At 51.5% G+C, this 12,518-nt stretch overlaps 1 protein-coding gene across 1 annotated transcript in view; it reads right to left on the bottom strand.

Moving 5' to 3' along the window:
• The window catches only part of ccdc88c (coiled-coil domain containing 88C), a 74,868-nt gene that overhangs the window by 19,767 nt on the left and 42,583 nt on the right, over window positions 1-12,518 (bottom strand). Inside the window, 11 exon segments of the mRNA XM_064332357.1 lie at window positions 2,366-2,643; window positions 3,251-3,412; window positions 3,737-3,901; window positions 4,317-4,431; window positions 5,398-5,525; window positions 5,968-7,029; window positions 7,433-7,570; window positions 8,149-8,330; window positions 10,099-10,243; window positions 11,668-11,814; window positions 12,179-12,337. Coding sequence (XP_064188427.1) covers window positions 2,366-2,643; window positions 3,251-3,412; window positions 3,737-3,901; window positions 4,317-4,431; window positions 5,398-5,525; window positions 5,968-7,029; window positions 7,433-7,570; window positions 8,149-8,330; window positions 10,099-10,243; window positions 11,668-11,814; window positions 12,179-12,337 — 2,681 coding nt within the window.

Consider the following 12,518-nt stretch of genomic DNA (forward strand, 5'->3'; position numbering starts at 1 on the left):
CGAAAAACGAAAAAAAAAACAAGGGTGTGATCGACACTTAAAAATAGACCAAAAGAAAACACAGACGCTGAAAGAGTTTCCATTGCGCAGACCATTTCACATAGACAACACACTTTCCTAGCCAGTCACGTATCTCCAACCCCCCCCAAATCATTTTGGTATTTCCCTGTGGCCCACTAAGAGCAGCCACAGACCAGGGGGGTGGGGGAATGTGCTGCTGTTTTTGTGCCCTGACTGTGCGGCCATGTGGAGACCAGCTCTGCGGCAGCGTGACCATCCCCCCCCCCACCCCTCCGACTGCTCATTAGGTTTTATTGGCACATTTGATCTGGCGTGGCGTGCGGGGGCAAGACTACTGTAACCCGCCCCAGGGAGGGGGGGGGAGGCTGGTCTCCTTTAATGTTCTGCTTTCGTGCATCTGCACAGGAAATCAAAGTGGATTTTTATTACTGGGTTTTCCCCAAACGAGACCGGCGGTGAAACCGAACCCCGCTCAACTCTAAAGTCACCGAGGACCGTAATGCCAGCCGCTGAGCTGGGCCATCGACCAGCGACCAACGGTCGACCTTGACTCCGCGTTCGCCCGAGATCAGGTGTCGCCTGCGGTATGACATCCTTTACCTCCCACGCCCCAGCTCCCCCCCCCCCCTCCCCAAACCCCGGCCCCACCAACCACTTCCTGTCGCCTTTGCCCAACATACGCCATCAGCAGTCTGCCTGATCCAGTTACCGGTTCATTTCAGTCGAGCCTCAGCCGACAGTGCCTCCTGTTACAGCGGCTGGCAGCCGAGTGGTTAGGAGAGGAACAGAGAGGCAGGACCGTTAGCGCCCTCTATTGCTGGGGGGTGGGTATTACTGCTACGATCTACGCATATCACCAGAAATCATTATGAGAGTGGCACGAACGACAAAATAAATATGCAGTGGCGTGAAAGTATTTGCCCTCTTCCTGATCTCCTCTGTTAGGTTCCCTTTGTCTAACATTAACATTTTGTCTAAAGATGTGAAACCATTCAGAGTGACAATTATGCAATAACAAATGATATCAGCAAGGGGCAAATGCTTTCATGGCACCGTATGCTAAGATTAATTCCATGAGACTAGTCTTTATGGCGGCGCACTGAACTTCGCCATCGTCTTCTGCCAAGGCCAGCATAATAAAGAGACGGTCTTCCTCAATCCCCTTCGGGCAGCTGTGTAACTGGAGAGCCGTGCAGAACTGCGCGTGAGGTGTGGAAAACAGATGAAATTTCAGCTGTCTCTCAGAGTCTCTCGTTCTCACGCGCCATTTTAACGCAGGGCGGTACGGCGGAGCAGGGAGCGGCGCCGGCACCTCGCAGCAGGAAGTGACCACATCCGCGCGGGTTTCCTGTTCTCGTGCGGGGACTCCGGTGTCCTCCCGCGGTACAAAGGCATGCGGGCTAGGCTAACACACCTAGCGAGTCTACATTGTCCCTGGGGCATGAACGTTTGAGTTAATTTGCATGTGTGCCCTGGACTGGTGACCTGTTCTGGGTGCATTCCTACCTTTTGCTCAATGCTTGCTGGGATAGACTCCAGCTGGCCCAAAACCCTGATCAGGAAGTAAGCGGTTTTAGAAGATGGAGGGATAGGTCATTTTACACAGTACCCGTTTACGCTGCTGGATATATTCAGGTTAAGTACCTTGTTTAAGGGTACAGTGCAGAGTTCTATCGAACCTGCAACCTTTGGGTTGCAAACCCAGCCATTATACTACACTGCCACCGCTAGATAGATGTATTGACGCTCCAGTCAATCTATAATCTTTGAGCCCTGTGACCCTATTTGACCTCGGGATGAGCCAGATATGGAGGTTATAACCCCACCGTGACCCCGGAATGATATATGCGACCTGTACACGACCCCTGCATGATCCGAGTACATTCTGAGCACGAGCAATGTTTAACACAGATATTACATACCAACCAGATGGTCATCACCATATTCTTAAGACTGAAGGTTCTGTCTCCCTTCCGTTCAAGACTGAAACATTCCGATACGGTGCTCCTTTTGTGTAAGCATGATCAAGCACAAATCATTTTCAATGGACGTACAGAAGCACCGGAATCTCCAGCTACTAAACAGAGCCTCCCCAAATGGGGGGGGGGGCGGGGGTGGAGGAGAGTGAAGGAATGTAAGAGTGAACCATCTGGTCAAAATATAAAATCTTTATGTGACCCCAGAGTGACCTCTGAGACCTCAGCATAAGCCCAGCTACTAAACAAAACCTCTCTGATAAAAACAGGGAACGGACTGATGGAATCTAAGATTAAACCATCTGGTTAGTATATAACATCTTTGCGTGACCCCGGTGCGACCCCGGCGCGACCCCGGCGCGACCCACTTGTTCTCCAGCGCACGGTGCTCCTGCTCCAGGCCGCGGTGGCTGCCCTTGAGGGCGGTGTGCTGGGCGATGAGCTGCTCGTACTCGGCCGCCTGCCGCTCGTGCACCGCCAGCAGCCTCTCGTGGTCCTGCAGGACGCTCTCGCGCCCGGCCCGCGCCTCCTCGAACCTCCCCTCCAGCGCCTCCGCCTCGCCCTCCAGCGTCTGCACCTGGCCCTGCAGCGTGGCGTTCTGGGCCATCAGCGACGCGCTCTGGGAGTTCAGCGTCGCGTTCTCCACCTGGACCCGGAAGCAAGGAATTGTGGGACTCGAAGTTCACGTGGCGTGGGAAAAATCTTGACGCTATATGACTTTCCCCACACTAAAGTTCTCATTTCTCCAAGCTCCAAATATGGTAAATATCTCAGAACTCAGAAAACAATATAATTGGTTTAAACCGTCATGCCATTAAACCATATTGCCGCAATGGTACATAATATATGTGGTCTAAACCCCCTTGTGACAGAACCACACTGTCATATCGGGAAGTAACTGTTATGTCATTATGGTTTAAACCCCCATGTGATTAAACCATAATGACATAACAGTAAGTAATACACTTGGTTTAAACAGCCATATTACAGAACTGTACTGTCAGAAAAACGTGTGTTTGGCACAATGATAAGAGGAAGCACTGATGCCAAAAGCAGAGCAGAATAAATTCAAGAACAAAAACGGGAACTGGACGAACATGAGACAAGGCACTGGGCTCTCGGACGAGGTAAGGGGCGTGAGAAGGGGGCGGAGAGAAGGGGCGGAGGGAGAGGACGGCGTGAAAGCAGGGAAGGCGGGGTGAATGGGGAGTGAAGGCGTTAAAGATGGGAGGAGCCTGGGCGGGGCTGCGGACCTGCAGCTTGGCGGCCTGCGTGTGCAGGGCGGTGTTGTGCTCCTGCAGGGCGGTGGCCTGTCTCTGCAGGGTCAGGATCTGCGCGTTCAGCTGCGTGTTCTGCGTGTCCAGCTGCCTCAGCTGCTCCCTGTGCAGCTGCTTCTCCGTCTGCAGGGCTGCGTTCTGTGAGGGGGGGCACAGGGTGCGGGGGTCACAGGTCAACAGAGGGCGCCGCCCCTTTCAGAGAGAATGCCTCTGGCTCAGGCAAAGGTGAGCTAAAACGTGTTTGTGTGTGCTAATATATGTATTGGCCTGAAGCTAAATGCTAGTAGAAACTAGAAGCTAGTACAAGCTAGTTTCACTCTACTCTGCTATCCTTTCTTCCCCACTCCCAGCCTCCCTCTCTCCTCCCCTGTCCCACTCTCTTCTCCTCCCTCTCCCTCTCTGCGCTCTCCTCCCCCAACTCCCCTCTCTCTCTTCTCTCTCTCCTCTCCACCCCCAGCTCACATTCTTCTCGATGTCGATGAGCCTGTCCTTGAGTTTGAGGAGCTCGGCCGTGGCCTCCCTCTCTCCCTTCTCGGGCGGGGGTCTGAGCTGGGCCTGCTGGGTGTGGTTCGAGTGCGCCTCCTGCTCCTCCTGCCTCTGCTTCAGGGCCTCCAGGCTCCTCTTCACCTGCACACAGAGGCATGTTTGGAGAGAGAGAGGAAAAGGTTGGGTTTATTCTTTACAGTACTGAGCATAGTGAGCAAAGGATTGCGGGATTTCTCTCAAGACTGTGACTTCAGAGTGTGCACGGCATTGTGGGATTTCTCTCATGCCATTGCTGAGGCTTGTCTCCCTTCACTACATGTGATCAGTAGTAGCAGGGCATTGTGATTTCTCCGTACTGTTGGATATCAGTAGGCATTGGGATTCTCATACTGTAGGGAGTTGGATTTCTCCTCATACGTGCAGCATATTCCCACTGGAATCACTGCAGGGCATTGTGGGATTTCTCCTGTACCTGTTGATATCATGGCAGGCATGTGATTTCCCTGTACTTGTTCAAGTTGCCCGATCCTCAGCCGCGCATGTGGGATTCTCCGACCGTTGTGAGCTCGGGTCACTGTTTGCAGTGCCGACTCTCCAGGCGCCAGACCTGATCTTCTTCGATGCAGGTCTTCTTATCCGAATCGATCTTGGACTCCAGGATCTTGTACTTACTGGTGGGACGGAGAGACATGCCCAAGTCAACCAGAGACAGTGTAAAAAAAAAAACCAAGCTCATGCAAGTCTACAGTCCAAGACATGTAGGCCCCAGGGCTCACTTGCAAAAGAGATATCAATCTCATTGCGACTTACCCTGGTTAAAAAAAAGTTAATAAATGAATGAATGAATGAATGAATGAATGAAAAAGTTAAGAGTTGGTAAGGAGTTTCCCTCAGGCAGCAGGGAGAGACACAGAACTCTGCAGGTTTTTACACGGCAAACAAAACCGCAAACAACTCACCCGGAATACCTGGCGAGGCCAAGGCCCCCAGGGGCAGCGTCCACAGAACAAGGACAGCACGACACACATTTGAAACGCTGATACAGGGACAACACACAAAACCCGCTCCTCCATAACGGCTCATAAACACCACTATACCAGACTCAAATTCTCCTTGCTTCAGCACACTGAGGGACCGGAATATTAAGTTTGGTTTGAGGGTGGACTTAAGTGTGAGAATTCAGGGTATAGAATGAGGGTGTGAGGGTGAAGTCAGAGGGGAGGATTTAGGGTTTAGGATGTGAGGTCTTAGGGTTCAGAGTGTGAGGGTGGGGTTTTGGGATTTAGGGTGTGAGAGTGGTGTAGGGGTGAGGTTTTAGGGTTTAGAGTGTGAGGGTGGAGTTGATGCAGGGTTTTAGGGTTTAGGATGTGAGTGTGCTTCAGCACACTGAGGGACTTGGAATATTACGTTTGCTGGTTGATGATTTGAGGGTGGAGTTGGGGGTGAGAATTCAGGGTTTAAAATGGGAGGGTGGAGTAGGGGTGAGGATTTAGGGTTTAGAGGGTGCGGATGGAGTCGGGGTGAGGATTTCAGGTATGGAGTGTGAAGGAGGGGTAGCGGTTAGAATGTAGGGTTCAGTGTGTGAGGGTGATGGCGGAGGGTGTAGGTGGAGAGCGCGGGCGGGTGGAGGCACTCACTTGTCCTCGCAGCTGTGCTCCTCCTGCAGCAGCTTCTCGCGGTTCAGGCCGATCTTCTCCAGCTCGTGGCTCAGCTTCTCCAGGTCGTTCCACTGCTGCTGCACCTTCAGCTTCTCACTCACCAGGTCCTGCAATCAGGGCAATTCTGTATAAACAGGCACACACACGAGCACACAGACACACACACACACACACACAATCAAACACACACGCACACACACAAGCAAACACACACACACACAAGCAAACACACACACACACATGCATGCACACACATACACACGCATACACAACCTCCCAGTCTCCTCACACTGTTTCGCTATTGCTCAGCACTTATTTGATCGTTTATAGCAGTAAGGTGAGTTAACACAGTAAAATCCCCTTGCCTGCTTTCTTGAGTTTTAACTGGGTGAATATGGGGTGGAAATATAAACCGACAGGCTCTATGGCTCTCCAGGACCAGGACCGGGGAGGCCTGATCAAACCCATCCCACCCTGAGCCTCACCACCCCCAGGCCAGCTTCCGCCCCCACCTCCGCCCCCAGCCCAGTCTCCGTCCCACAGCCCTACCTCTCTGAGGGTGGCCAGGGTCCTCTTGTCGATGGTGGCCTGCTTCTGCAGCTCCTTGCTCTCCCTCTCCAGCTCCTTCACCCTCCCGGCGGCCTCCCTCAGCCGGGCCACCTCCTTGCCCAGGGCCCCGTTCTCCTTCTCCAGGCCCGCCACCCTGGCCGCGCTCTCGTCCAGCGCCGCCTCCTTGGCCTCCAGCTGCTGCCGGAGCCTCCGCGCCTCCTTCTCCGCCTGCTTGCGCTCCTTCTCCGCCTGCCCCGCCTCCTGCTCCAGGCTCCGCCTCTCCGCCTCCGCCTCCTCCAGGCGCCGGGCGGCCGGCCGGAGCTCCTCCTCGGCCTCCCTGCGGAGGCGCTGGGCCTCGGCCCCGGCCTCGCGCAGCTCCCGCTCCAGCCCCTGGGCCTGGGCCCGCCCGCCCTCCAGGCAGCCCTGCAGCCGCCGGTTCTCCGCGTCCAGCGCCGCGCAGCTCAGCTCCAGCCGCTCCGCCTTCTTGGCCAGCGGGCGGAGCTCGTCGGCCGCCCGCGCCAGCGCGTCCCGCTCGCGCTCCAGCTCCGCCCGCTCCGCCTCGGCCTGCGGGAGGCGGGCGGCGGCCGGGCGGAGCTGCTCGGCGGCCCGCCGGAGCTCCAGGTTCTCGGCCTCCAGCTGCCGGCGCTCCTCCTCCAGGGCGCCCAGGCGGAGGGCGGCGTTCTGCGCCGCGTCGGCCCGCTTCTTCAGCCGCCGGTTGTCCTGCTCCAGGCCGCCGTTCTCGCGCACCAGGGCCTCGGCCCGCTGCCGGGCCGCCGGCAGGGCGGCGGCCTGCTTCTGGAGCTCCTCCCGGGCGCCCTCCAGCCGGGCCACCTCCTCCTCCAGCCTCCCCGCCCGCTCGGCCCGCTCCAGGGCCCGCTCCAGGTCCTCGGCGGCCCGCCGCGCCTCGGCCTCGGCCTGCGCCAGCCTGCCGCGCGCGTCGGAGATGGTCTGGTGGAGGGCGCGGTTCTCCGCCTCCACCTCGCGCACGCGCGCCTCGCTGTCCTCCTGCGCGCGCTTGCGCAGCGACGCCACCGCCTGGTTCAGGTGCTCCAGCTCCTGCGCCTGGGGGACGCGCGAGGGACATCGTCACGGGAACGCACGCGCACGTGTGTGAAAGCGTGCGCAGCAAATTCTCTAACTCACACATGCACACAAACACAAAACCACAGGGGAATTGTAGGCAAGAACCTTCGTACCCCTACAATAACGGCACTATTTTTCCATGAGTGGCAGATTCTGTTTATATTATGGAACAAAAACAGGAAAGACAAGCCACATATTTTCCATACTCCATTTTTAAAATTAATAGCAAATCATTCACTAAAAACATATGCATTATTTTTCTCCTTATCCATCTTTGGGGCCCGAGAGGAAGTCCACAGGGAGCCTCAGGTTGAAGCCCCCCTTGCCCTCAGTATCCAGAGCTACTCACGCAGCCCCTGGTGGAGAATATGCGCCAGTTCACCTGTCTGTCTTTCTCAGCCTGGGCAGCCTCCAGAGCCTTCTCCAGCTTCTGCTTGTCCTTCAGAAGCTCCTCCCCCAGGTTCCCCATGTCGTGAGTGGCCTGCTTCTCCTGTTCCAGTAGCACCTGCAGCTTCTCCATCTGAGACACAGCAATATCACAGAGACACCGCACTCGACTCAGACAAATAAAGGCATGACACAACTCACCCCTTATAACATATCATTTAATTCCCAGTGCAATTTTACTATTTGACCGGAGTACAGTTTCTCAGGGGAACAGTCTAATGTCAAAAACATTCTAATTTTCAGGTGTCAGTTACATAACCCAATATAGGATACACATTATCAACTTAATATTTTTTCATTCACACAATAGTAACAAGCAAGGACCACCATACATCCTCCCACCCAATTTGGTTGCATGACTGACACTAATGAAGAATACAGAGGAGGATTTGGCTAGTCATTAGATCATCTTGTTGAGGTTATGTTGCCCTTCTCTAGTTCTGTGAGTACAGACATGGGTTTGGTACAGGTGGGGAAACACCTCTCTGCGCAGCTACAGAGAACGTGTTTGGGAAGGCTTGTACGTTTTGTTAACGTTTTCGCTGAGGTTGTGGTTGTCCACTAGTTTCTAAGTGTAGTCATGATTTTAGTGCAGGTTGAGAGACACCAGAGAAAGCCATCGGGAAGGACCGTTTGTACGGTTGGTTCTACCTTCTCGTTGAGCTGATTGTTCTCCTTCTCCAGCTCCTGGGTGCGGAGCTGAGCCTGGTCCAGGTTGAGGGAGGCCTCCCGCAGCTCCTCCACGCGGCTCTGGAGGCCCTGGTTCTCCTTCTCCAGCTTCAGCAGACGGCTCAGCGCAGACTCGTTCAGCTCGAACACGAACGACTTCCGCGCTGTGAGCAGAAACAGGAACGCAGTATTATCTTTAGTAGTTCACAGGCAACAAGGCTATTAAGTTAACCAACAAAACCGCAACTATACATACACAAGTGCAGAACTTAGTTTCCAAGTGCACAGTCACATGATAGCATTGTATCCAATAAGGGGTCGACACATAATGACACCGGAACTGGAAACAGGGGGTCGCAGACTACCTAGGCATCACAGTCTTTGTGGTTACACCGCCGTTCAGCGCATTCTGTTCATTTTCTATGCAGAGGTGGTGTGGTGCATGATTACTATAAAGCTAGCTGGCTAGTTCATGGAAAGCTCACCGAGGCTTAAAAACATTACATACATTATTCCAGTGAAATACATAATTAAAATGCACCTTTTAAATGTAACAACAACAAATGATCAAGTTTTAAACAAGCTCTTCCATTGTTACCGTAACTGCCATTTTGCAGTATTCAGCCACCATTATTTTAACTTAAGTAAGAAGCCTGAGGAAATCGCAAAGACCTATGGGATATCCTACTCAGCGAAGGATACCTCTGATGCAGCTTTCAGAATCGTCTGAATGAAAACAGCTTAGGCATCATTTTTTTTTCCTAACTTTCGAATGAGACACCTCAGTGCCTTCCTGCCCTATGAGGCGCCCCTGCAAAGGCAGCATTTGCTGTCTGAGACGCGGTCACAAAGAGACAGTCCAAAATGCTGACGCAAAGTCTGATGTGCTGATTCATAGGCTAGAACAGTCGATGCGAAGGCATAAATATTCTGTCGGGAACACTTCACTCCGAGGCTCAAACCCTTGTGAAAAAAGGCAGACATTCTAGCCGATACAAATGTCAAAAAAACAGCACAAAGACCGAAACAGAGATGGTTCTCTACCCAGTTTTCTCATCTAGATAATCCAATAAAGAGCCGTCATGAGGACAAAGACCATCAGTGACTACAGTGCGCAACTGTAAGAGGAACATCAAGCATTCTTAAACATTTCAGCATTTTGTCAGAGCTAGACACTTCTAATTGCCTAATAGAAGAGACTAATGCTTGAGTAGACAGAGTGAACAGACTTTTACTCACAGAGATATTAAATTAAGGTACAGAAATGTACACATTTGACTTCCCACAATACTTCACTGCACTCAAAACTCAGGCTTTCCGCCCTGGCCTAAAAAGGCGATTAAAGAAACCATGCCTGTATTACAGAAGATACAACATCTCCGTAACTGGGCAAGGTTTGGGAAGAAGAATATTACTGCATATTTCCCTCAGGCCAATATATCTCAGGAGAAGTGTCACTCCTGCCAAGAGGAAATATGATTTAGATGTAAGCTGGACAGAAGTTCTGTGCCTGAAAAGTACTCTCCGCTTTACTGTTCACTCATATAAGACTGAATCTCCGAAAAAAAAGGAATCTTGACCTAAATAGGTGTATGAGTTGCCACATAACAGATTAGACAGAGGTCACAAGTGTTTGAATTTAGACAGCATCTCAGGTTTTCTTTCTGTTCCAAGGCCCAGACTTCCACTGTGTGTATGTTGGCAACACTGTCATGTTTCAAACTATCAAACTTACTCCAGAGTACTCAAATTGGCTTAAAACCCAACTGTATAACGCTAATTTATGAGACTGATAACACTATCCTGGTACATATTTGACTTCGCAGATTAGAAATAAACTGTGTGATTGCGAGTGTGTGTGCTCGCGTGCGTGAGTACATGTGCGCGAGTATGTGCGTGTCTGCGTGTGCATGCGTGTGCGTGTGTACTGACCCTCCCCGCTGTCATTGCTCTTGGCCAGCTGCTCCAGCTCCCAGCCCAGGTGGGCCGACTCGTTCATGCTCTGCTTCTGAGAGACCTCCAGCATCATGTTCTCCTCCAGCAGCTCCTCCAGGCGCTTCTTATCCACATCGCGCTCCTGTGCACACCGCCGCAGCAGAACAGACACGCGTGAATTCTAATTCAATATCAATAACCTATACACACACACACACACGCGTGAATTCTAATTCAATATCAATAACCTATGCACACACACACGCGTGAACACACAAATACACAAACACACCAGCATGCAAATTCTAATTCAATATCAATAACCTATACACACACACACACGTACCAAATACACAACACACCGCATCAAATCAATCATACAATACACACACACCACACCACGTAACAATACAAAACGCATGAACTCAAATTCAATATCAATAGCCTATACACACACACACCCACACATACGCGTGAATACACAACTAAACAAATACACCGGCATGCAAACTCAAATTCAATATCAATAACCCATACACACATGCACCCACACATACACGTGAACACACAAATACACAAACACACCGGCATGCAAGTTCAAATCCAATATCAATAACCCATACACATACGCACCCACACATATGCGTGAATACACAAATACACCGGCATGAAAACTCAAATTCAATATCAATAGCCTGTACACACACGCACCCACACATACACGTGAATACACAACTAAACAAATACATTGGCATGAAAACTCAAATTCAATATCAATACCCTGTACACACATGCACCCACACATACGCGTGAATACACAAACAGACCAGTATGCAAATTCAAATTCAATATCAATAACCCATACACACACGCACCCTTAAATATGGGCAAACACACCAGTATGCAAAATCAAATTCTAACTCAATAATGTAAAAACACCTATACACATAAATACACAGAAGCACTAGCATGCAAATTCAAATTTAATATGAATAACGAACGCGCACACACACACACACACTTATACATACACAAATACAGAAATACACCAGCAGCCAAATTCAAACTGAAACATACAAACTGAAACATTCAAATTCAAACATCCACACATGCAAGGAAGTAGATACAAACGAAAGGAAGAGACACACGCACACACACACAAGTAAATCTGTTAATAAGCATGCATGCATGCAGACGCAAATACAAATACATCAGCAAACAAAAAAAAAAAGCCCTCACACATTACATTACATTACATTCATTTGGCAGATGCTTTTATCCAAAGCGATGTACAAAAAAAAGTGCATTTCATGGTCGTAGACAACTAGTAAAGTATGCAAGTAAATATATAAATACACATGTATGCGTACACACACAAATACATAACTACATAAGTACACACCTTGAAATTCACCCTCACACATGAACACACTACACACACAGACACAAAGTAAATGTATATGTGAATACACAAGGACAAGCAGTCACATGCACACAGAAACACAGAAACAAACTAGCTGTGGAGACAGTGGGAGCGAAATGCGTCTCAGGACCGAAAGGCCTCACCATCTCCACATCGTGCAGTTTGGAGCGCAGCTGCAGGTTCTCCTTCTCCAGCTCGTGCAGCTTGTCACAGCGGCCCCTGGCCCCGCTCAGCTGCTCCTCCAGCAGGGCCTTGGTCTCCATCAGAGTCAGGTTATCCTCCCGCAGCTCCTGCTCGAACACACGCACACACACAGGTGCACACACAAAAACACACGCGGACAAACAACCAAACGGGGAGACAAACACATAAGAACAAACAGACAGACAGAGAGAGAAACAGACAGTCGGCACATTAGGGGCTACATATTACAAGTGAGTGTATGTCCTTGCCTGTGTGTGTGTGTGTGTGTCTATGCATGTGCGTGCATGCATGTCTGTGCGTCCGTGTGTGTGTGTGTGTGCATGTACGTGTGTGTGCCTGTGCGCGTGTGTGTGCGTCTGTGCGCGCGTGTCTGCATGTGCGTGTGCATGTGCGTATGTGCGCATGTGTGTGCATATGAGCGCGTGTGTGTGAGCATACACAAGCCCTGACCTCCACGCGGGTCTTGTAAAAGTGCACGTCGTGCAGCCTCTCCTTGCAGCGCGTCAGCTCCGTCTCCAGGCGGTCCACGCGCCCCGCCCGCTCCCGCAGCGCGTCCAGCTCGTCGCGGTACACCCGCGCCGACCGCGCCTCCGCCAGCAGCTGCATGCTCTGCGCGCGCGGACACAGGAGAGCACAGGTTAGCACAGGTGAGCACAGGAGGACACAGGTGAGCGTAGGTGGGCATAGGTGAGCATAGGAGAGCATAGGAGGACATAGAAGGACACAGGACAGCACAGGATGACACAGGTGAGCACACGTTAAACGCTAAAACTGCATTCCAAAATCACAA

This window comes from Anguilla rostrata, chromosome 1 (assembly GCF_018555375.3).
Source record: "Anguilla rostrata isolate EN2019 chromosome 1, ASM1855537v3, whole genome shotgun sequence".
In the NCBI taxonomy this organism is placed as follows: domain Eukaryota; kingdom Metazoa; phylum Chordata; class Actinopteri; order Anguilliformes; family Anguillidae; genus Anguilla; species Anguilla rostrata.